Source organism: Cottoperca gobio, chromosome 19, assembly GCF_900634415.1.
Source record: "Cottoperca gobio chromosome 19, fCotGob3.1, whole genome shotgun sequence".
Lineage (NCBI taxonomy): Eukaryota > Metazoa > Chordata > Actinopteri > Perciformes > Bovichtidae > Cottoperca > Cottoperca gobio.
In genome coordinates this window covers 6,336,383-6,360,147 of record NC_041373.1, presented here as the reverse complement: position 1 = coordinate 6,360,147, position 23,765 = coordinate 6,336,383, and the positions used below count along the sequence as shown (strand labels likewise).

The following is a 23,765-nucleotide window of genomic DNA, read 5'->3' as shown; positions in this document are numbered from 1 at the left end:
ATCACTAGTGAGGGCAAGATGTCATTCTTGAAGCTATACAAACACTAGTACATGACACTCAGGACACATAACACAAGGTGAAACCAAAATGGAAGTCATCGCTCTCCCTTCTCCTTTTATTGGAAAAGGTGTTTCAGATTATATTGTAGTAGTGAATTCTGCCTTTATTACAAACACACAGGCTTTTTGTATGAAATGAGGCTTTAGGGGGCCTGTTATTGTCCTGAAAGAAAGCCTGGAGTAGATTAAGAGTGGACAGCGATGTGGTGCTGAAATGCAGCCACTTTTATCCTCACTTGTCTCTCACAGCTGAGGGTTGATAACTTCTACCCATGAAAGACGAGTTCCCATGCTGACTACTTACTCATGCTGTTGGCATTCAGATCTCTGATCCAAGTCATTATTTCACAGACAGGCCTGATGATAATTAGCTCCATGCCAAAGTCTGTCAGTCACTGTCTGTGCTGTGGCCTAATAGAGGGGTCAGTAGGTTACACTAAGAACTCCTTATTTTTCGCTTCCCATCCATCTTCAGATCCTTATCTCACTGCTCTTCAGACTTTACTTGATTACCACCACTTCATTTGAAGTATTCAGGCCTCCCTTCTTGTCAGTTCCCAGGGTGTCGTGTCCAAAGGAGCTAATTTAAGAAAGTGAATCATGGTGTTATTCTACCTGCTAATCACCAATCACATAGCCACTGTACTGCTGCAGAGTCTCTCGTGGGTCTGGGCTTGTTTTTCTGCATTTTTTCCCTCGTTAATCATGTGTCCCCCCCCCCCATGCACTTTTAAATTGGATCCCAGCGAGCTCCTCCATGCTCGAAGCTGTTGTATAATGTACTTTATTATCTGCTGATGAGTGCTGTTGATGCCGTTTTTTTTTTCTTAACATGATGCACTGTGAAGAGAGTATGCTGGTAATTTCATTCTCACGAGGAAATGGCCTTTCAGTCTGATTTAGTTTTTGAAATGATTAGATTACTACCAAGGACAATGACACAGGCCAATACATTCAACCTTATATGTTTTGTTTCATTGAACGCATCTCAGGTCCAACAGGTTTGAACCGTCACTGTGGATGAGTCACAAGACACACCCGTCAAGTGTTTGTTTAATTTAATTAGAGTGTTCTCTGAAGCTGCATTGTTCCACCTGACCTTGAGGACTTTTGTTCTGGAATAACTCCTGCAATCTGTCCAAAGATAAGGTGTGTTTGTGTGTGTACACATTTGTGTTCGGGGGGGGGGAGGGGTTGCTACTGACGCAATTAGATTGAGAACATTGGCAGCTTCGACTGAACAGAGGAAGTGTTTTTGAATGAATTAACTTGCAGAAGCAAATGGGAATCACAGCTGAAACTGTTGCTGTTAGCACGACTTGTTCAATGTTGTGGATAATGCTGCTGAATCTGGGAAATCATATCCGTACATTAGCCCATGCAGATATTACTTAAAAGAACACATTAAGGATAATGTAACTATAATATTTTTTAACTCTTATACAAATAGGAAGCATTTGCAATGTCAAGAAAAGCAGCAGATTATTACAAAAGAACATGGGTCAAATTTTCCATTTCTTTCTGCAAATTGTACGTTCAATTCTGACAAGCATGCAAATATAATTCTTTTTTTTAGTTATTATCACAAGTAGTATTCTTCTCCCACATGTTTTTTGTTACTTTCCCTATCTCCATCTCATGAATAAATACAGTCAAGTGCAAGAATTCATTGGACGCTTCGGATAATTTACATATGATTTCATAAATGTTGTATTATATAAAAGCTACACGTTATGTGTCCAACCCGTCATCTCTCAGCACAGAAAATAGCCCATAAGAAAGACTCTCTGCAGCTGTGAGTAAGTCCTCCAAAAGAAATAACACATTACATTGTCTCTCACTGCCTACAAAAACCATTACAATTGATTAATATGGCCGTTTTTTTATCTGTCAACACTATAGTTAAGGTTTGTCTCTACTATGACATTGTCTGACAGTTAAAAAAACAAATGTATCAAAATCGATGTAGCAGAACAAGGACATGTCATCTTGTTAATTTGACTAATTTTTCCTTCTTGTCAAAACCTGGGGCCTACATTACCCACAATGCAAGGCGACCACCGACAGTTCAGTTGGTGATTCTGGTGCGTTATGCTAGTTAGGGATGTGTTGATCCGATACTCAGTATGTGTATCGGTCCAATACTGGGTTCACTGGGTTGGTTATTGGGTCATGCAATGACGAGGAGCGGGCTACAGCGGTCCGGTAAAGTCACGAGAGGTCCTTGTCACTAAATGCAAACACTCGTTGTTTTGGTCATTTCTTTACAAACAACTAATAATGCCATTTTTGTTGCGAGGACAGTCTAGTGAGTCAGATTAGGTTCTTTATGGTCTGGACATGCACTCTTCCCTGAATCTGAGCTTCCTCTTTGGCAGAATCTGAGGATTAGAGCATCAATATTTACCAACACTGAACACAACACTTTTTACAAAACATAATTTCATTCATCTGCCTTCGCTAACAAGGTCCTTTTAGAGGCAGCACTGACATAAACATTTCAAAATCCTCCGAAAGATTGAAGCCAATCAACCGAAAAACAGAAGAGACCATAACACCAATCTATCGGATTTGTCGCTTTCTTTCAAAGAAAGGGTGAAAAGGATTCCTGCAAATAAGAAACATGCTGGAGCGTTTTTAATTTTGTGAAACCTTGGCCTCTGCTTTTAAGCTCGGTGAGTGATGAGCTGATTGATTTTAGGATTGTGTTTTTCAAGCTGGGCTTCAAAGCAGGATTGGATTTGAAATACCGTGTGCTTTATTTCCTTCCTCTGCTGAGAGTTTGCTGTTCATCAGCTGCATCAGGACGGCACACAGTGCTGGTCTGTTTCCTTGATCTTGATGGTTGCGCAGTCTGCATCAGATGTTCTGGCGTCAATGGTGTTAATGATTGTTCTCACCTGCGTTACAGGGGGCAGGTTTAGCATAGATGAATAAAACTCGGATAATTCAGTATTGAATGAGGTAAAAGTGATCCAAAAAGGGATTATGGCCCAAGCCTGTTGGTGAGAGAACGAAAATAGTGTTTATACCTTACAAGCTAATTTATTTTCAATCTGGGGCCTGGGCCTTTCTTTTTTTATTCTTTATTCTTGCATGCTTGGCTCTCGGGATGGCAATTCCGGTCTGATGTTTGGTCCTCCACCACTTTGGCTCAGCTTGAAATATCTCAACAACTATTGGATATATTGCTATGAAATTTGGTACAGACGTTCCCTATCCACAGACAACGAATCCTACTGACTTTGGTGATCCCATGACTTTTCCTCCAGCACCTCCAAGAGGTTTACATTTTTGGTTTTGAGTTAAATACCTCAACAACTATTGGACTGATTGCCATGACATTCGGTACACATATTCATGTTCCTCCAGAATTATATCTAACGACTCTTGGGATCCTCCACTAGAAATGAAGTTCTGCATTTTTGAAGAATGTTCGGCTGCAAGTTTGTAATGTCTAACCCACCGTCAGGCTGATAGGTAAGTTTGTTATTACATTTTTCCAAAAGTTTGATTATACCATCGCAACAGGTTAGCACAATTTGCAATACATTTTACAGTAAATATTGCACTCCGAAGTTGCATTAATAACTCCACAGCTTGATGATTCTGTAGTTTCCACCGAGCACCTGAAAGACATGAGAATATGAGGTCATTTATCTCACTCTGCAGTATCATCACTGGTAGGCAGCATATATTAGACCAAACTCACACACACACACACACACAAACACACTGGCGAAGAGTCCTGCCTAGAAACAACGCTGAAATAATTCACAGAGTGCTAATTTATGTAAAACCTATTCCATTTCCTCCTATGTCTTTGCCACTTTTTCATAGTCATTTTCAAAGTTTCCTGCTCCTGGGTCTGCTGTCTGTCACTTACGCTATGATTATGTTCATATACATAAATATTGGACTTTAATGTAAGCTACTTACAGACTGAATCACAAAATGAAGAGGGGGAGCAGAGGCCCTGCTGCCTGATGGAATATTCATAGACGGCTTTCATGGGTCATCAGGGGTAAAGGAAGGGGAGACAGCGAGAACAAAGAGGAAATGAAGCGCGCTGTGCTCATGTCCTTTATATCAGATTTTCCATTTAGGCCCAGCTCTTGAATAAGTCAAAGCATTGCAATGTGTGAGATGTTTTGTTTTATAACTCAATGCAGCAGGTTTCTGTGTTTGACGTCTGCAAAATTAGAATTTGGGTGAAAACAGGAGATAATGACCGTTTCCGAAAGATGCTAACCAGTCACGACTGGTGACTAAGTGTTAATTATTTTCAATACAGCAAGTTCTGAAATCCAATTAACAATAATATGTCCTCAGGCTTGAAGTATGGGGGATAAAAGTGTTTGGTTCAAGAGTGCAGCGTCTCGATCTGCTTTCAATTTTAATAAAAAAAAAAGAGCCAAAGTCCAGTCAGTGACCACAGGCAGCTCCCTGCAGCACAGAGGTAATGTCCGTCTAGCACGAGCCAGATTCCACTAATCAGGTTTATGGCACAGTGCAAAATTCTACCAGACAGGTTACACCTGAAGGACGTTTCTGTGCCAAATTCCAGGAAACAAACAACATCATATATTTCTACATGAATACACAATAACATAGTGCTCGCAAAGTTGTTATTGCTGAGATCTAAGAACATTGTTACGCCTCAGACACAGGGAAGGAAGACTCAAACGCACGACTCCAGACACAAATGTGAAGTGTAAAAAAACAATACTTTACTTCAGTAAAACAGAATATTAACTCAAAGCGCTCACTAGGAGGATATACAAACTTCACTCAAAAAACACCCTTCTTGGAACATTGGTACTTGCACATGATATGACAAGACGAACTGGCACACGACAAGGGGAGACACGACAATTTATACAAGAGGTGAGTGGGTACAGGTGGAAACAATCAGGGGCGGGGCAGATGCTGACGATTGCGGGAAACCACCCAAAGACAGGAGTAAACACAAGACATGACACAAGGGAGGTGAACTCTACAAAATAAAACAGGGAGCACAAATCCAGAGTCATGACAGAACCCCCCTCTCAAGGGACGGATCCCAGACGTCCCAAAGAAAGATCACAACAAAGAAACTCAGCAGGGCGGATGGAGGGGGTCCGGAGGAGGGAATCCAGGGGCCAACATAGCTCAGTAGGCCGGTGGAAAGGCCGGGCTGAAGACCGGGATGGAAGCCGGCGAAGCCACTCGGGAGGTCGGCGGACAGGCCGGGCTGGAGGCGGGCAGGAGGCGGGCGGAGACACTCAGGAGGCCGGCGGAAAGACCGGGCTGGAAGCCGGTGAAGTTGCTGGGGAGGCCGGGCTTGGGCCTTGGGTCGGGCTGAAGACCGGCGGTGCCGCTCTGGAGGCCGGACTGGAGGCTGGGCTGGAGGCCGGGCTGGAGGCCGGGTTGGAGGCCGGGCTGGAGGCCGGGCTGAAGGCCGGCGGAGCCGCTCTGGAGGCCGGACTGGAGGCCGGGCCGGAGTCACTGGGGTCTCGACAGTCGGGGGGAACAACACAGGGATCTCGAGAGTGAGGGGGAGCACGGGGGTCTCGAGCATCAAGGGGAACACGGGGGTCTCAAGAGGGAGGGGGAGCACGGGGGTAGCTGGGGAACAGCTGGAGCCTTGAGCGGCAGCTGTGGAACAGCTGGGGCCTCCAGGGGAAGCTCGGAAACAGCTGGGGTCTGCAGCGGTCCGGCAGCAGCTGGAGCGGATGTCTGCAGAGATCCGGCAGTGGGAACAGGGGACTGTCGCGGCCCAGCAGCGGGAGCTTGAGGCTGTCCCGGCCCAGCAGTGGAAACAGGTGGCTGTCGCGGCCCAGCAGGGGGAAGTTGAGGCTGACTTCAGCCCGGTCTTTCCACCAGCCTACTGAGCCATGTTGGCCCCTGGATTCCCTCCTCCGGACCCCCTCCACCCGCACTGCTGATTTTCTTTGTTGTGATCTTTCTTTGGGACGTCTGGGATCCGTCCCTTGAGAGGGGGGTTCTGTCATGAATCTGGATTTGTGTTCCTGTTTTATTTTGTAGAGTTCACCTCCCTTGTGTCATGTCTTGTGTTTACTTCCTGTCTTTGGGTGGTTTCCCGCCATCGTCAGCTTCTGTCCCGCCCCTGATTGTTTCCACCTGTTCCCACTCACCTCTTGTATAAATTGTCCTGTCTCCCCTTGTCGTGTGTCAGTTCGTTTTGTCATATCCTTGTTATAGCATGTGTAAGGTCCAGTGTTCCAAGTACCAGTGTGTTTTTTCAGAGAACTTTGTTAATCCTCGTTTTGAGTTAATATTCTGTTTTACTGAAGTAAAGTATTGTTTTTTTACACTTTACATTTGTGTCCGGAGTCGTGCGTTTGAATCTTCCTTCCCTGTGTCTGAGGCGTAACAAACAACAAAAAGAAGTCCAGAAAAACCCACATGCAGTCAGACAATCAGATTTTAACAACGTAACAAACGTAAGAGAAAACGAAGGGGAATGTTGAAGGTAATACTGAATTGATTGCATTTTCTGTAAAATTAGGTATTATTAATGACATTGATTCAATGTCAGTTTTGCCTCAGAATAAAGTGTCTTATAATCCGGTGATTGCCTGTCAGTGTTAATAAAATGGTCATAACAGATAGAAATGATTTACCTGAAGCTTCAGATGGTTGCTGTCGGAACTATTTGAGAAGTCGTTGTTGGAAACTGTTTGGAAAAGGGCAGGCAGTAAAAACACTTTGCAGGTGACTGGATGAACCATCTGTCAATCATACTCTTAACAAAGCTAGAGCAAAAACATATTTTCCATAGAGAAAAGCCTTCAGTGCCGGTCTTTGCTCTTCTTTAAATAAGGAAATACTCTCCAGTTCTGATATAATGTATAACAGTTCTACATTGTTGTTTTGTACGATCAGTCGCCTCTCCATGTCTTCATACACAACTAAACCACACTCGTAGCTGCCCGTAGCTCCTCACAGGACGCTGATTGATCTGGACACTGGTGGTTGGAACACAAGCGCATTACTTGAAGCCTGACTAGATAGATTTACCCGGGATCTCATGATCATGCAATTCTGGTGTGAACTTGTGATATTGTGAACTTGAGAATCTAGCTGCCATGCAAAGTAAAGAAATGACGGCTAAATCTACAAAAATAAGCTCCAAGTTGTAATATACCAGCATTTTACTTTAATGGGGTCCCTCGTGAGTAATATAATGTCATGGCCCTGGGAAACCTGATCAAAAATTATTTTGGGCATTAATCAGAAAGAAAGCGCTTTCATTTAAAGGTGTGTTTATATATATATATATAAAGAAGGCGCAGAGTTTCCCCCTGCACATTTGCGCCAATTTGACCACTTGTGCAGTTTGTGATGATTCACCCCAAACTGCTAATGTTAATAACTGTAAAGGCATTAGCTGTAAGCTAGCTAGAAATGGAATGTGGAAATACTGTGTTTAAATGTTTGTTCAACCCTGGGCAAAATACCTTTAAAGATGCAAATTATCCCCCCAAGGTAAGTCTGTATTGACTTGACGCACTCAGTGACAGAATAAGTGAACAGATACACTGTTGAGGAGCTACATTTTTCTGTCATTCTAATTCCTCAGAACCATTACCCCTGTTTGGCTTCACTTGGTTTGTCTTCTCTCTCTACCTTCTTTTCTCTCCATATTTGTTTTTACATAACTATGGTGTAATATCTGTGGGCCAAGGCAGTGACCACTGATTCTTTTTTTTTCTCTTGCTTCTGAAAAAGCCATGGGCGGCCCACCTGCATCAAGACTATCCTCTCTATCAGAGTTTGGGCTTTAGATGAGTCACTTTGGCATATTCTTTCAGGGAAGAAAGCTTCACCTCTTTCCAAATTCTGCTTTGCTGCTCTCAGAAGCAACAAACTCACACCTCCCACTGCCCTGTCCCGGCTGTTTTCATTGTTCCAGAGAAACCCCTCTGACTGCACCAAACACCACCACGTCTTTCCACAGCGGCACAGCAGGACTGTGACGTCGTGAAATGTGTTTTTGTGTTTGAAGCTTGAACATTGTGTGACAGCCAGAGGAATTATATAACGGGGATGTAGTTGTGTTGATTTTGTTGTTAGAGGACACCTGGTTGCTTAGGAGACTGAAGGAATGTGATGTAACTGCAGTGTAATGTGGCCACTCACTCTCTCTGCCCACGCAAGGCACTGTGCCGACCGTGGAGGCACAACGTAGAGTAATATGAACAGTACGTCTGTATGTGTGTGGGTGTGCGTGTGTGGACGAGAGTAACAAAATCTGTGTGACAGAGGGGCTCCAAAGTAGAGTTATAGTAAAAAGAGAGGAGAATAGACACTAGAAAGGACCTTGTGTGTGATATTCTGGTTCAAGAAAGAAGAAGAAAGTCCGTTTTAGGGCCTGGAGTCCTTATGCTCCCTGGGGATTCTCACGATTCTTTTTGTGTCTCAGAAAAACCAGGTTACCCACTTGCTTGTCACTGGACTGACTAAACTCCCTCTGGTGCCTCTAAAAATATCGACTCACACTTTGAGAATGCCCACACGGTGTCTAGTGAGAAAATGTTTACTATTTTAACTTTATTCCTCTGTTTTTATAAAGGAAATACATACACAAAGAAAAGAAAACGAGAAGAGTCCGGCATATTGACGACACTTTACATACCTAAGTAAGTCAAATTGTCTCAGACAATAATAATTTCATGTGAGAGAAAATCTTTGTGTTTGCAGCAGAACTGTGGCTTATCCACAAGTATCTGTTTGTATCCTTCGTGCTGCATAATTTTATTTTGCAGAGCAGAGGACTTAGATAGGCCTTTACTTCAGTGTCTGAAGAGGACCAGCTGCTTTGTATTTACAACCTTGCAGTCTTTGTGTTTGGCCTACAAAAACACAGCATCAGAGGAATCACTGTTGCTAGCAGACAAACAGTAAGAAAACTGCTTGTTAGCTTGCTAGTGCAGCTCAGGAGAACATACATATCGGGTTTATTTTCAACTGCAGCGATGTTTAAAGGTGCTCAATAGAACAATGTTTTGATGAGTGGGTCCCTGTATAGTTTGTCTCGTATACTTTACGAGCACACAAAGGAGGACACATGTGCATGAACCATAGACTTTATGCAAGAAACGGACGTAGTCACTGTAACGTCCACCAGTGGTTTGTAGACTACCGTTTTTAAGCCTGAAGTTCCGGGTTTTCCGGTCGCCATCTTGTTTTTTAACCATAATTGATTTTTAGGCGACCAAAATGTTACAATTAACTTTCATGAACTGAAAACACCATGTGAAAGGGTTAAAGTTCTAAGACAAAAACCGAGACAATACCCATAATTTACTAAATGGACATCCTTGAAGAAGACTTTGAAGCAATTGAGACCATAACTTCATGTTTTCAATGTTTACTGAGGTAGTAAATTAAATGGGAAGCTTTTTCTCATAGACTTCTGTACAATCTGACTTCTCTTTTTGCAACCGGATCCCTGCTGGCCATTAAAAAGAATGCAAAACAAACTTGGATTTAAATTATGATGTGTTCAAGCTCTATTTAGTAAAATTGAGTATTGAGAAAATGTGAATTTTTTATTATAATAATTATCATGATGTGTTCAAATGTAATCTTGTAAAATTTTGTTTTTGGCCATAAACTTGAATAAATACAGTTGTTTGAAGGAGATGTTTTCACATCAATGTAATATAGATATTAGAGAGGGAATTATGACCTGTTCAACAACTTCCTAACACTAGCTATAAGCAGCTTATAATACATAATTAAAACTACTGATGAGAAGATTTATTTTAATCAAAGAAATATTTAAATATAAAATCAAATCATTTATTTGGTATCAAATTGAATTTTGAGAAACATGGAATTTCACTGATATTGGCATCAACTTCTAAATGTCTGGTATCTTGACATCCATACTGTTTACTATGGAGCATTGAGGTCCCTTACAAATCTTAAGGCCCTCACTCACCATTGCTGCCTGTATGTGCGGGTTGGTTTGCCTTCATTGTCCATCCTTAATCACTGCCACGTCCTTATTTATGAGGCAATTCTTGACTTGCTTCCTTCATATCTATGTAAATGTTTCCATCTGAAAAATGCTGGAAGTGACCGTCTTTGCTCTGTGACATATTTGCAATACTTTCTCTTGCTATCTCTACCCAATGTCTGTCTTAAATGGGAAAAGGGGCTTTTAGGTATGCTGCTCCTGCGGCTTGGAATTTGTTGCAGATGGATTTTGAGAGCTGGTCTCTTTAAGTGTTTTCAAAAATAAATTGAAGGATTTTGGAAGAAGGTACATCAGGTTGCAGATGACTAAAATAATTGCCTCTATGTGATCTAGGATATGATAGCCTGAGTCTTATTTTGATATACTAATGCTGTGAATACTGTTATATGTTGTATGTCTAAAACGTTGTTTATTGTGCTGACAAGGGGTAAGCAACAACGGCGCCAAAACTGCGTTTGAAGCCCCGAAGCCTTTATCTTTTTCAGCACAAATAGAAGGAAAGCAGTTGAATACATTTTTAATTAATACAAAAATAAATCCTCAGCTAGCATTGGGTGTATTTAAATAATCCTTGCTTCTAAAAATACAGGAATGCCAGGAGGAACATTTAAGACTTCCATGATAATGTCCTGCTGATCATGCAAAAATTAAAGACAATTTAGGCCTGAAAAACTTTGCGAGTCCAGACTAATAGACTTTTCTGTATCATTGAAACAATATCACATCTATTCAGTTTCCAAGAATGTGTACAAGCACAGTGTGTCTCCTGCAGGAAAGCCTCGGTGTTGCTGCTTGCGTGGGCGGATGTCCATGGCACTAACCAGCCAATAAGCAGATGAACTGTACACAATGGGCGGACACAATTATTTCACCGTTCCCCAACGCAAATTAATATGAAGATATCGATTATTCAGGAGGATCCATCTCCATACTCTCTTCATCATTTTCCCATACTGGTACAAAATGTCTTATGTAGCACTCCTCAAGAGCAATGTTTTCTCTCCAGATCTCACATCCCTGACTTCTACTGCTATCACTATTGTTGCTACTACAAGACACCATATTGCAGGTTAGAAATGAGCTGAAGGCAAATAATAGTACACACACCACCAGAGTTCACAACCCATTTGAAAAAAACTGTTCCTGCTCTCATGTATCACCTTCTTTTATTGTATGGTTGATGTTACATTCAAAGACCGAATTTCAACACCTGCCTGTGCATCTTTAATTTTACGCCAGACGATGAAAGATGAAAAGGTGTTACATGTGGTGCTAACTGTGTACTGACAAAGAATGAGCTGGGAGCCTTTTCTCTGTGTGGTGAATGAGTGTTGTTTCTTCAGTTAATCATGGGCAAGCAGGTCTATACGTGTGAAGTGTGCAGAGACACGTGAACTGGAACATATGGGTTCAATACCTCAACAAGTCTGTTGCTTTTCTACATGTTCCTCTAAACAGAAAGCAGAAACCTCTCGTTCACCCCCTCCTTCTCTTTCATCCCCCTCTCTCCCACTTCTATCTTTGTTCGCCCTGCTGTGCTGTAATCTGCTGTAGTTATTTGCTTTATCCTCCACAAGTGTTGCATGTCTTTCTCACTCTCCTGAGATTCTCCTATTTCTTTGTGTGTGGCAGAAGTATTCAGATCCTTTACTGAAATAAAAGTACTAATACCACACTGTGGAAATACTCCACTACAAGTTAAAGTCCTGCATTCAAAACCTCACGGAAGTGAAACCATATAAGTATTATCAGCAAATGTACCCAAAGTAAAAGGGCTGCATTAATGTGTATGTTGCATTTTACTATTGTAGATGTTTAAGGTTATGCTCATTTTAACTCCTTTATATTCTGTTGTGTAGTTTAATCTACAGCAATGCATCATATTCTATAAGATCATCACATGTTTGTATCTTTGTCTCTGTCCTGTGAGAACCATGTGTCTCTAAAAAGTCAACTTTCCATACGTTCTTTAGAAAAAAGCAGTTTTCATCTTTGTTTCGATGCATTTTCCAACTGATCTGATTGAAACCTTTTATCTATTTTAGACAGTAGGTGGATTTTCTCAAGTCATAAAGACACACATCATCCTTCAGGTTATCATAAACATTCAAGTTCAAAATCACCAGGAAGGGTATGAAACTGCAATCTGAAAGGTAACTACTATCTAAAACTGTATTATAAATGTAGTGGAGAAGAAAGCACAATATTTGCCATAAAAAATAAATACTCAAGTAAAGTACAATTTGTATCTAAGTACAATACTTGAGTACTTGTATTTTGTTACTACCCACAACTGTTTCTGAAAGTAATGCATAACAAAAATGTATCATTTTGGCACAGTACTGGAACTCATGAAAAACGTTAGACATTAACCAGAACTAGGTCAATATCAATGTGTGTATGTGCATGATAGTGTGTCTATATGTGTCTCTGTGTTACTGTGTTACACTCTCCCAGTTATTGTGTGTGTTCTTGTGTTTCTGCCTGTGTGTGACATTCAGATTTACTCCAGGCTCTTTCCCAGGACTCCCCCCTCTTCCCCCCTGACCTCTGTACAGTTTCTCAACTACATTTCCCATGCCCCTTCCTGCTCCCTCCACCCCCTTACTGTCTTTTGATTGCCCCAACACACACTTATGATACATCCACATACACACCACATGCTCTTCTTTTCATCACTCCAGTCTCTGTGAGAAGATGAGCATCGCAGGGCAGCAGAGAGAGGAGGGTTGGATTTAATGTGTGTGTGTGTGTGTGTGTGTGTGTGTGTGTGTGTGTGTGTGTGTGTGTGTGTGTGTGTGTGTGTGTGTGTGTGTGTGTGTGTGTGTGTGTGTGTGTGTGAAGAGAGGACTGGGGAAAAGGAGAGCGGCCCTCAGTGGCTGAGCGGTTGTGTCCTTTGCCAAGGACACTGACTTTCATTATAAAGTCAAGTAATGTGCTAACGCTTTGACAAAGAGGCACACGCGTGCAGCCGGAGCACACATACTCATTTACGCACATATTGTTTTTTTTAATGACACCAAGATGAGCAGAGGTACATCCATTCTGTATAGATGATGATATCACACATGTGCACACATCGCGAGCACACGCTCTGCTCCCACAATGCACTGCTCATGTTTATCATATATTCTTTCTGATCCAAGCTAGTGCTCTCTTTTCCCCTCACACATCATCTTGTCTCTGGACTCATCCAACAAGCAGCAGCTGTGGCGGCATGCACCATTAATTAATCAGCCTACACAGATTGTCATATCAGCACCAGGAGCCAATTAAACACTTTGTTATAGCAGGTTCTCGTAGATCTTTATTTCTTTTAATAATATGAGATCAACCTAAGGTTTTTCGCAGCTCAGTGTACAATTTGGATATTCTTTATTGGATATGATTGAATTTGTTATATAATTTAGATATGGAATAAAGATTTATTTTATATAACGATAGGCTCCAGCTCTCTTTGGATTAGCCCTTGTCTGCATAAAACCATATTATGCTCTGCATTTTATGATGCATCTGTGTGGGTGTGTCTGTTACATATGCTTCTATTTTGTGCATTTTGCATGCATCTGGTTTGTCAAGAAATTTCCACTTGAGAGCAATTAAATTGCTTTGAAAAGAGATACAATTGAAATCTAAAAATAAATAAATCAGAATGTTTCTTCATGCTTTTTATGAATTGTTTTTAATTTCATGCATCTTTGGTATACCATAATTTTTCATTTTAGTCATTTTAGATGTGCCAAAGCTTGTGTGTCTGACTATCAGTCTGTCTTTTAGTCAGTGCACGGCAGCGGAACAGACACATTGGAGGAGGATGTGATGTTCTGTGAAGCACACAAGCCTTTAGATGCCGGGGGAACAAGACAAGAGTGAGAGCCAGTACGAGTCAGGGCCACTGGCGCTGGAGTGATTTGAGCTGCTCCAGCTGTCAAGGTCTCCGGCTGGCATTAATGTATGAACCTACCGTGAGGCGGAGGTTCGCAGAGTAGTGTGTGTGTGTGTGTGTGTGTGTGTGTGTGTGTGTGTGTGTGTGTATGTGTGTGTGTGTGTGTGTGTGTGCATGTGATGGGATCTGACAGATACCACTTTCTGCGTGAAGTCATAGCATGCTGTAACCTTTTGCATTACAACGTCCTCCTCCCCACCTGATCCTCCCTCGCAGCAGGTTATGGGAACTCAGCCAACAACTGCAGCATCGCTAAAGGGAACCACAAAACGAGAACCACACTGCGCTGAGAATAATAATTACAAACCATTTATAAATAAACTGTAAGACTCATCACATCCCAGAGAGGATTGGACCCTCCATTTGCACTCTTCAGTACAGTAGGCTACATATGATATCAGAAAGCTTCAGCTTCAGATTATGGATGAAGTGTTTTGAAGTGTGTGAAGTGTCTGCTGTTTACTGTTTAATAGCTAACTGCGTTCACAACTCTCTCACTTTCATGTCAGCCATCTTTCAAACTGTGTACAAACTGTGCATTGTGAGAAAGCATCTTTCTTAATGCACTTTTTAACAGCTAAAACCAAATAACAGGGTCTGTTTCACGAGGAAACACACTGGTGCTCGTGGTGTATCTAACTGACTGGCCCTGTCAGCATGTACGTGTACATATTTTATGTATACCGCATGTGTTCATGACTGCATGACTGTTAATAGGGAGGCTAAACGTAGTTGGTAGAAGGAGGCTTCTTATCTTGTCCTCTCTGTCTTTTTCTCTCTGCTCTTTGCTCCTGGGCTGCAGCTTAGCTGACTTTGACTCAGATTTCAGAGGGAGGGAATCCAAGTATTGGATTGGTTGTAATAATAATGAGGAGATTAATGTCTTTCGTGGGGAAAGTTCTCGTTCAAAGTCAAGATAAAGTTTTTCTTTCTTCAACTGCTCAGGGGGGCTGTGATGAACTTTGTTGCTAAATACGAAGATGGATGAATGCCAGGGAAAGAGCAAGAGATTAGATGAGGGTGAGAGGGGGTGGTGGGGGGAAAAAAGCAGGGAAGGGAGCGATGGAGCAGACAGAAAACAGAGAGGGGAGACAAAAGAAATACAGCAACACAGCTCATTGTCTCCATCCTGCCCCTGCCATCAATCTCCTGAACGTCAGCTGCCTTACTTACTCTCTCACACACACACACACACACACACACACACACACACACACACACACACACGCACACACACACACACACACACACACACACACAGACACACGCACACACACACTGCCCGCCTGCCTACACGGTTGATTCCACAAGTGATGAATCGGTATGGCATGGCACAGCACCACATTTTTTAAAAGGTGGTGTTTTTCTACTGTACTGACAGGCTTTGCATAAGTACTTTGTATTGTGTGTGTGTGTGTGTGTGTGTGTGTAGAGTATACATGTGTTTTATTTAGAGTACATAGTGTCTTCTAGGCAACCGAGTCTGTGTGCCTCACAGCAACAACAGCTTTATTAAACAGAGCAGAACAGACAGAGCTGTTACTCAGCCTCTACGTCACGAGAGAAGAAACAAATAGATGTTCTGTATTCTATATACAGTATAAGTAAACATTACTTAGAATTAATCATATGTTTTCTTTTAATATTTTTTTTTTGTCAGGGCCCAAATTTATATAAGGCGCTATTGGTGCCATAACAAAAACCTTAATTTGTTAAAATGGTAAGAGGAAACAGAGTCGGCACTTGAATGGGAATTTTAAAAAGGTGGCAGTCGTCTGAACAGGCAGTATGCATGTTCATGCATATGCAGGATTCTGGGGCATGAATCACATGCAAGAATGATTAATTCAAGAATGATTAATTTAAGAATGATTATTTCAAGCTTACAAATCAGGGGCTTGGCTACCACTGAGGACACTGAGGTTAGGCCCTCTGTATGTCTTTGAGAATTGGTGGGTTTTTAACACTCAGTTTACGTTCTACAATTAAAATCATTTTACAGGCTGATTCCCATTTGTTTAGTTAGACTTGATAGACGTTTAGTTAGTGTTTTCACTGAGTTTTTTTCTCCCTATTTTGCTTTTCCCGTACACTCAAATCACCTGGGTGCTGATGACAAACTTCTGCCAATGGTTTCACATTATTCCAATGATTCACAGGTGGCGGTAATGCGATAAGAAATGTGACAATGTGCCGGCAAAGGCAAGGAAGAAGAACATTTAGACCAGATCTAGAAATAGTTGGGAGGACTAGGAATGGGTATGATATCTGAACCTACAGTATTCGCTATTTTATATTGGGCAATGTAGACATGTTATGACCCTGTTTTATATAAATATATTAACCTGCACGCCAGTGTTAAATAAATAGAAACTTTTCATAATAAAATATTGTCAAAAGAAGTGAAGTTTCCCTGGTTTCAATCAGGAAATATCTGCTCAACACACCTGAGCAAGAATTCAACACCAACTTTCAATTCTGAACCCATCAATATTTGATGCTACAGATACATTTCGGTCTCTTAGAATATTAAAGTATTAAAGTCTGACTATACTCATATTGTAGGTCACACAGCTGCACATCTTTGCACCCTCTCACAGCTTGCTTGAGTAGGAAACACTCACAATAACTGCACCATACTCAAATTAGAAAGTGTCAGTAGTGAATAATAATGTAGTGAATAATTCAGAAAGGGATGCTCTGTGCTAATTCAAGCACTGTAGGTGGTTACTCAGTGTACTTGACACATGCAGGTAGATGAGAATGACAGTCTCTCAAGGTACCCTGAATCAAATAGTATTTGTTAATATCTCTTGGCATTTGTTTGAACCAGTCTGGAGTACATAATGGCCGGGTTTTATCACATCGGGTTGGTACTGTATGTGTGTTTTCCAGTTATTGTAACATTCTCCAAGGAGATGGGATCACGTAAGGAACATGTGATCATCAACATCAACATCGGCCTTAGCGGAGCTCTCAGCTTTCCCTGTGCCATTCTAGTTTTACATCTATTTTCATACTTGACAGTTGCCACCCAACTATCTTAGAATTTTCCCTTTGAATACATGTATATAGAGTATATTTATAACACATAGTTATTAGTTTTATATTGAGTGTGGCTGAGAAACAGTATTTGATAAGACATGTCTGGCTAATAACTGATCCTTTTGATAAGGTCAGTGCAAAGGGTCGATACAGATCCAGTACATTGGATTAGTGCATCAATACCTACCTGTATCCCTTTGACAAACACACACACAGACACACACACACACACACACACACACACACACACACACACACACACACACACACACAAGCATGTTAATAGGTTCTCAGTGTGTGTTGCACCGTCCAGCTCTGTGAAAGAAGACTTTAGCAGAGGAAACAGGTGCAGCAGAGCGAAGCTAGGCATTTTGGGAGTGTTTGGCGGATGAGCGCGGGGCAGAAAGTCACACCACCTCTCTGCCCTGGACTCTCTGTTCACAGACATACTGTCTGAGTCAGAGGTGCCAAACGTCCAGCCTGCGGGGATCACAGGGTGGCATTGAGAAGAGCTGGACAGAGAGGAGGGAGAAAATATAGGAGGGGATTGGATAGAGAAAGGATGGGATGAAAAGTACAGAGAGGCTGCGTGAAAGAAAGAAAGCAACCCTTTGAAAAACAGCTGGGGGAAGGAAGAGAAGGGAAGATCCAACAATATAATCACACACTGCAGGGACTCATGACCCAGCCCTGACCCAGCTGGCATGATTTATTTTGCTCTCATATATTTATACCCTGGGATACAACAGAGGGAGAGAAATATACAGACATAACCATGTACATAGGCTTTATGTTTATGAAGCCACAAAGCAGGAACCAGAACAGAATGCATTAATATTAACATCTGTAATAAGACATTTGCACCATTATAGTCTACTGCAAGCCACGATTAGCTAGCTGGCAGACACAAACAGAGAGAACAGTCATCTGTTGCTTCAGTCCTCAAAGGATCCCATAAATATGATTTGCAGTATTCACAGAGAGAACCAGCTCAGGGATTTGATTGGGTTGTGAATGTTTGTAAATGGATGAGGCTTGTTCTTTTATACTCATCGTGGAATACCCTGGTGAATACTAGCTGTTTTATGTCACGTGAAATCAAGGATACATTAAGTGTTTGCAAAAGTGCTGGGTATCGTTTAAAGGATTATGATTCCAGAAACCAGTATCCTTAAAGTGAGACAGATACCAATACAGTCATTCGTTCAATACCTTTCTTTCTACTTTATTCACCATGTGAATGAAAGCAGGTGGTGGTGGCCTGGTGGTCTGGTGGTACGCCTTTCAAACAGAACACCAACACCAGGCTGCTACCATTGTGCCCCTGAGCAAGGTACTTAACCCTGAGTTGCTCCAGGGCGACTGTCCCTGTAGTTAGTTCACTGCTAAATTTCCTGTAATGTAAAAAAACATTCAGTTGTGTAAAATGGTGCCACCACTCCTCCCCATCTGTATGATTTTTACACAAATACATTTTGAAAGTGTTTCAATTATCAAAATATTTATACCACACTCAACTTCAACCCATTGAATAGTTGTTGAGACCACAAATGTTAGCTTCATGGTACGACTGGATGAAAGTCTAGTCATCAGGATTCGTCTTGTTGGTACTATGAATGTCAGAACCAAATTGCATCCAAAGAGTTGAGAAGTCTGGACCAAAGAAATAGACCGACAGGGGTAGGGTTATTCATATAACCACTAGCATGGCTAAAAATGGCGAAATATTAGATTGTGGCCTCTATAGCATATTCATACTGTAAGCAGTTGGTATTAATGAAAGCTACACATTTATGGAAACTGATGGTCCAATGACATTGATGTTTTTTCCCTCTTTTGGGCAAAACAAAATCAGTAGCTGAGGTGATCCACCATCTCCACTAACGTCATAAAATATAACAGACTCTTAAATATTTTTTTTACATTTAGGGTAAAAGAGCGGAGGTACTATTTCACACAACAAAGGCAATATATTAAAAGTATATCTTATCTTATCTATTATATGAGTGAGGTTATTATCCAGGCCATCATCTACTAAATTGATCACAAGACTTTCTGCTAATCTGTTTCTTGGGGGAAAACCTGAAGACTGATCTCATCGACAACACAAAGTTGCCACATCCGCACATTTTTGTAAATTATTAAATAGATTTGGTTTCTTCATCGCTCTCTTCTTCTGACCTTGTGTTGATGTAGGCTTGACGTTAACGTGACAGCATTGGATTCAGACTTGAGTCGTGTTGGAAGAAAATGTCAGCAGGTTCGACCTTGTCAGATTGTCGCTGTGACTTTTAAGAAGAAAATGACTTATTCAAACAGGAGACCATGTAAAATTGCCCCCACATGTAGGTAATGAAAACAAGCTTCTCAGAGTCACCCACTCAGTTCATGGCTGTAGCCTTTCCACTGATGATGGCAGCAATGCCCGGCCCCTTCAGTGCTGTATACGTGACACATAGGGAGGGGAGTGGTGTTTTAATCTCTGGAGAGAAAAGGAAAGAAAAAGGAAAAGGGAGAAGATACAGAGGTAGAGGATGGGAGAAGTAGTCCCAGGGGAACGATATATTGCCATGTTGACCTCCAATAATGTATGGTTTCTTTTGGTAGTCGCTGTAATGAAGCAGGGCGCTGGTTGGGAGCGAAGCGTGCACTTTCACTTCTTATAGTCCGGTGGGGCCCCGAGAGCTCAGCAAATGAGTCCAGAGGTCGAGGAGATGAAGTGGATAGTGTGTGATTGGGAAGCAGGAAGAGGAGGGGGTTGGATGAAGCTGGATGAGGTATATTTTGGGTAGAGGAGCAGAGAGCAAGAGAGGGATCGAGGTAGGGGAGCTTAGTCGGAGCTGTGTGAGTGTGTGTGATAAATGCCTCATTTCTGTGCTGCCAATGAGAGGAGCACAGACAAAATGGATGTTCCCGTGTCCCTGTCTTTAATTTTATCCAGTCCAAGGCCACATTTGGCCATCCATCAGTGGCCTGTGCACCATCTGTACTGGAGCACGTGAGCTGGTTGATGTAGTAGAGATATTCTTTATGCAAATTAGCCTTTTATTAGCCCTGTAGGGTTGTAGCCTGTGAATAGGTACTCCACACACAATTGAATCATAACATCCACTTGGCAATTTTATCAGATTTTTGGTCCACGGATGATTATGTCCTCGAGCCTGAATGTAGGCGGAAGGTGTGTGCCACTTCTGTAGCATTTTTATGGAAATGTGGTCACTACATACAGCAAGGTAAAAGCTTAGCCTTTTAATTTGCATGTTCTATTGCCGTCATTCTTCTAGTGAGTCAGTAGCACCTCTTTTTATTGTTTTTACAACAGTCTGAAATATATTTTGCTTATGTGTGATACAAAGGGCCTCATGCAGGAAGCAATAAAAAACACAATTCCTTTTATTTTTGTTCGTATCCACGATTTGCTCTTATTTTGTTAGTATCCATTGATTTCTTCGTGCTCTTCTTTTAGGGAAGAGAACAATTTGAGAAAGTGGACGAGAGCACTCTCACATTTATTTTGTTTTCCCAATCCTCAAATTGTTGGTCCAACACAAGAAAACATAGGTTTTTAATTTGAGGAACATGAAAAAACGCATGAAAACTATATAATCAAATGTATATTAGTAGATGTTTTAGAGTAGCTATAATCACATAAAAGTAACATCAATTACCATTGATCTCAATTCAGACTATAAAACCCTTGGAGGATGATATTGGATGCGCTCAGCTTCTGAATGACATAATGTTCTTAGATGCTTTTAAAATTTTCCTGTAACGCCAGAACTGATGCTCTGGAAAATGACATGTTTACTTTGTTTAGGTTTATTAAACTGTACCTCAATTTTATTACGGCTGAAGTTCTTCTTCTTCCAGACTTCTTTTGGTAGCATCTCTCTTTGGCATGTGCCAGAGTATTTGCACACGTCACAACATCTTCCCTTATAAAGTGTTTAGTGGGCGTTACCTATGCTAATAATGAACAATTATTATAATCATTCAGCACAGCTGGGTAAGAGTAGATTCGAATGGTTAAGAAAATTTGGTGCATCTGGAGTTGAAAATTAAGAGCAAATAAAAGAGCAACACATCACAGGACCTTTAGATCTTCCCAGTGCTAACACCAGTCTCCACGCAGCTGGCAGGTGACTGTCACAGTGCGTCTGTGCATCTGTGTGTGTGTGTGTGTGCTCTCTCTTTGATCAAACAGGCGTTTTCTCTTTGTGCAACTCTTCCTTTGCGTGTTTTTTTAATTTGGCAGCATGTGCACAGACGTGTGTTTGTATGCATGTGGGAGAGCTTTTGGATCATCCTGTTACACCAGCTAGGAAAAGAGCTGTAGATTGGCTGAGGTTTTATCCCCCTCTCTCTTAAAACACAAGGAAAAAAAGCAACCGTGGAGGAAGGGAGCTGATGAAAATAGCTCAGTAGGCAATCGCTGACTCACAAGGCAATGCTGGGAGTCAGGAAGGCATCCATTCCAGTATACATCAAATCAACTAGCTGTTGTGTAACTCCCTCAGTACCCGTACATCAAACCATTCTCGGTGTTCCTATCGACGTCAAGTGTGACTTTTGTGCAAATGTCCTCTTTGTGGCTGCATAAAAACATGGCGGTGACATCACAGGGTCTTTAGGAGCGGAGACGCAGGCCAAGGCTGCTTGGCTGTGATGTAGCTTGGTCAGCTAACTAACCCAGCTCATTCATAATGCCACTCAAGGAGCGTAGGCTGTCACAGCTCATGTTTTTTTAAGTACTGCGAAATGGAACAAGAGCATGAACCAGACATGTGAATCAGAGTCTGATTAACATATCAGCCACCGCACTAGTTACTCGTGCACCTGCAGGGCAGCGCTCACTACAAATGACATTTAGTTGTTGTAAAAGGGAAATGAAAATAGAAGGATATGGTATTGAACAGGCTGCAGAAAATAAACGTGTTTCCAGTTAAGTATCTAGGTTTTGGAGTATCCTGGTTGGGTTTGGACATGCAAACTTTGGAAACCTGACGGCGGCATGTATAAATCTTAACCAGATTTCTGATCAGTGTGTGCCATGAGTACAGGTGCATCCTCCCCCTGGGGTTCCTGAAGGAAGGGTTAAGGATGCTGCTATGGCGATATTTACTTAGAAGCTGCTGTAACCAATATTTATTAGTTATAAGTATCAAATGACAATGTGAAGATAATGGGGTCTCTCCATCTACACTCAACAATAAAAACCTAAAACAAAACACACAATAAACAAAGTTAAAGATGAATTTGACTGATAGCATTTCTTTCCCCCAATTTTCTTTAGATATCGCAAATATATCGAGTTTAACTCAACTTTACCGTTTTGGCTTCTTGGCCACTTTTCTAGGCACACAACAGTAAGAAACAGCGATGTCAGATGGAAGTGATTAGCTGCCGTAAATAGACACAAAGAAGCACTGATACATCTCAGCCCTCAAGAGACAAAAAAAAGTGTACTCTGAAAGCTAAGTGCCGTGAAAAATAAAATCTGTATAGAGGGGTTTAAAAATATTTGGGAACCACAGGGCTAATCTTTTATGCAGGTTGTGTCTACTGGCAACAATGTAACAACGTTGCAGACATTAGCTATAGCTAGTTAGCAACATATGCACCAAAGCCTCGGGTCAAAGGCAACTCTTTGCTCAAGTAAAAACATTTTCACATCAATTGTGTCCTCAATTCACTTTGGACACATTTCCATCTACTTTGCATCCACTGCATTGCATCTTGATGTATAGTCACGCCGCCTCGATAGTTTGCAAAAAACTTTAGAATCATGAAACAGGCAGATGCGTGATCAGGTTTCTCTTTGTTCAATCATCAATGTCCAAAACATGACAAAAAACAGATTACTAGCGTTCACATAAATATACTAAATGTGATAATGACTCGATGCTTTCTCTGAAGTATGTACAATTATCCACTGAGTCTTTGAAATTTCACAAGGAATAACACATTGTCCCTCAGTCTGCTTCCTGTCTCGCTCTGTACCCACTTTGCTTTTGAATATTTTACATTGTATGTGCCAGAAATCCGACTGCGGCTTTGTTGCTTTTTGTTTGTTGCGAGTAGCTGTCTGCTTGATGTTTCTAGCACTTATGCAATAGCACTGATAGTTGACCCCTGCCAGGATTATGAAATGGTGTTTTTCTTTTTTGGTAGGTACATTTAACTCAATGGAAACAATATGGTGGTTTAATAATTAATAAGAAAATAACTTTGTCTGTTCTCAGGTTGAGTGATGCAGTCTCTGTTCGGCGGAGGGGAGATGGGGCTGCTGGGAGGAGGCGGCGACGCAGGGGGCCTGAAGGAGGACGGGTGTGGCAGTGTGGTGTGGCACTCCTCGCCGCTGCCCCCCGACGATGTCTACTCCGCCTCCCACTTCGCCCTTATCACCGCCTATCAGGACATCAAGACGAGGCTGGTGTGCCTGGAGCGTGAGAACACCAGTATCAAGAGGAAGCTCAAGATTTATGAGATCAAGGTGAAGAGTTTTCACTTCAAAGCACAAAGTCAAATATTCGGAGACTTTTGAAAAGTAATTATACTGATATTATTGTCCTTGTTGGTATCAGACAGAAGGTCTCCGGCACTGACAAGGAAAAGACCAGTTTGTCTTTTGATTTATTAGTTTTTAAAAGCGGAGTGAGCTGTCCACCCTGAGCATTAAGGCGGTGAGATTGTACACAAAGATAAAAGGAGAGAAAGCTTTGG

At 41.6% G+C, this 23,765-nt stretch overlaps 1 protein-coding gene across 1 annotated transcript in view; it reads left to right on the top strand.

Moving 5' to 3' along the window:
* Positions 1–23,765, top strand: part of tbkbp1 (TBK1 binding protein 1) — a 59,402-nt gene that overhangs the window by 2,019 nt on the left and 33,618 nt on the right. The window contains exon 2 of the mRNA XM_029456334.1: positions 23,285–23,535. Within this exon, the coding sequence (XP_029312194.1) occupies positions 23,293–23,535 (243 nt within the window). The 5' untranslated portion in view covers positions 23,285–23,292. The remainder of the gene's footprint in view (positions 1–23,284; positions 23,536–23,765) is intronic.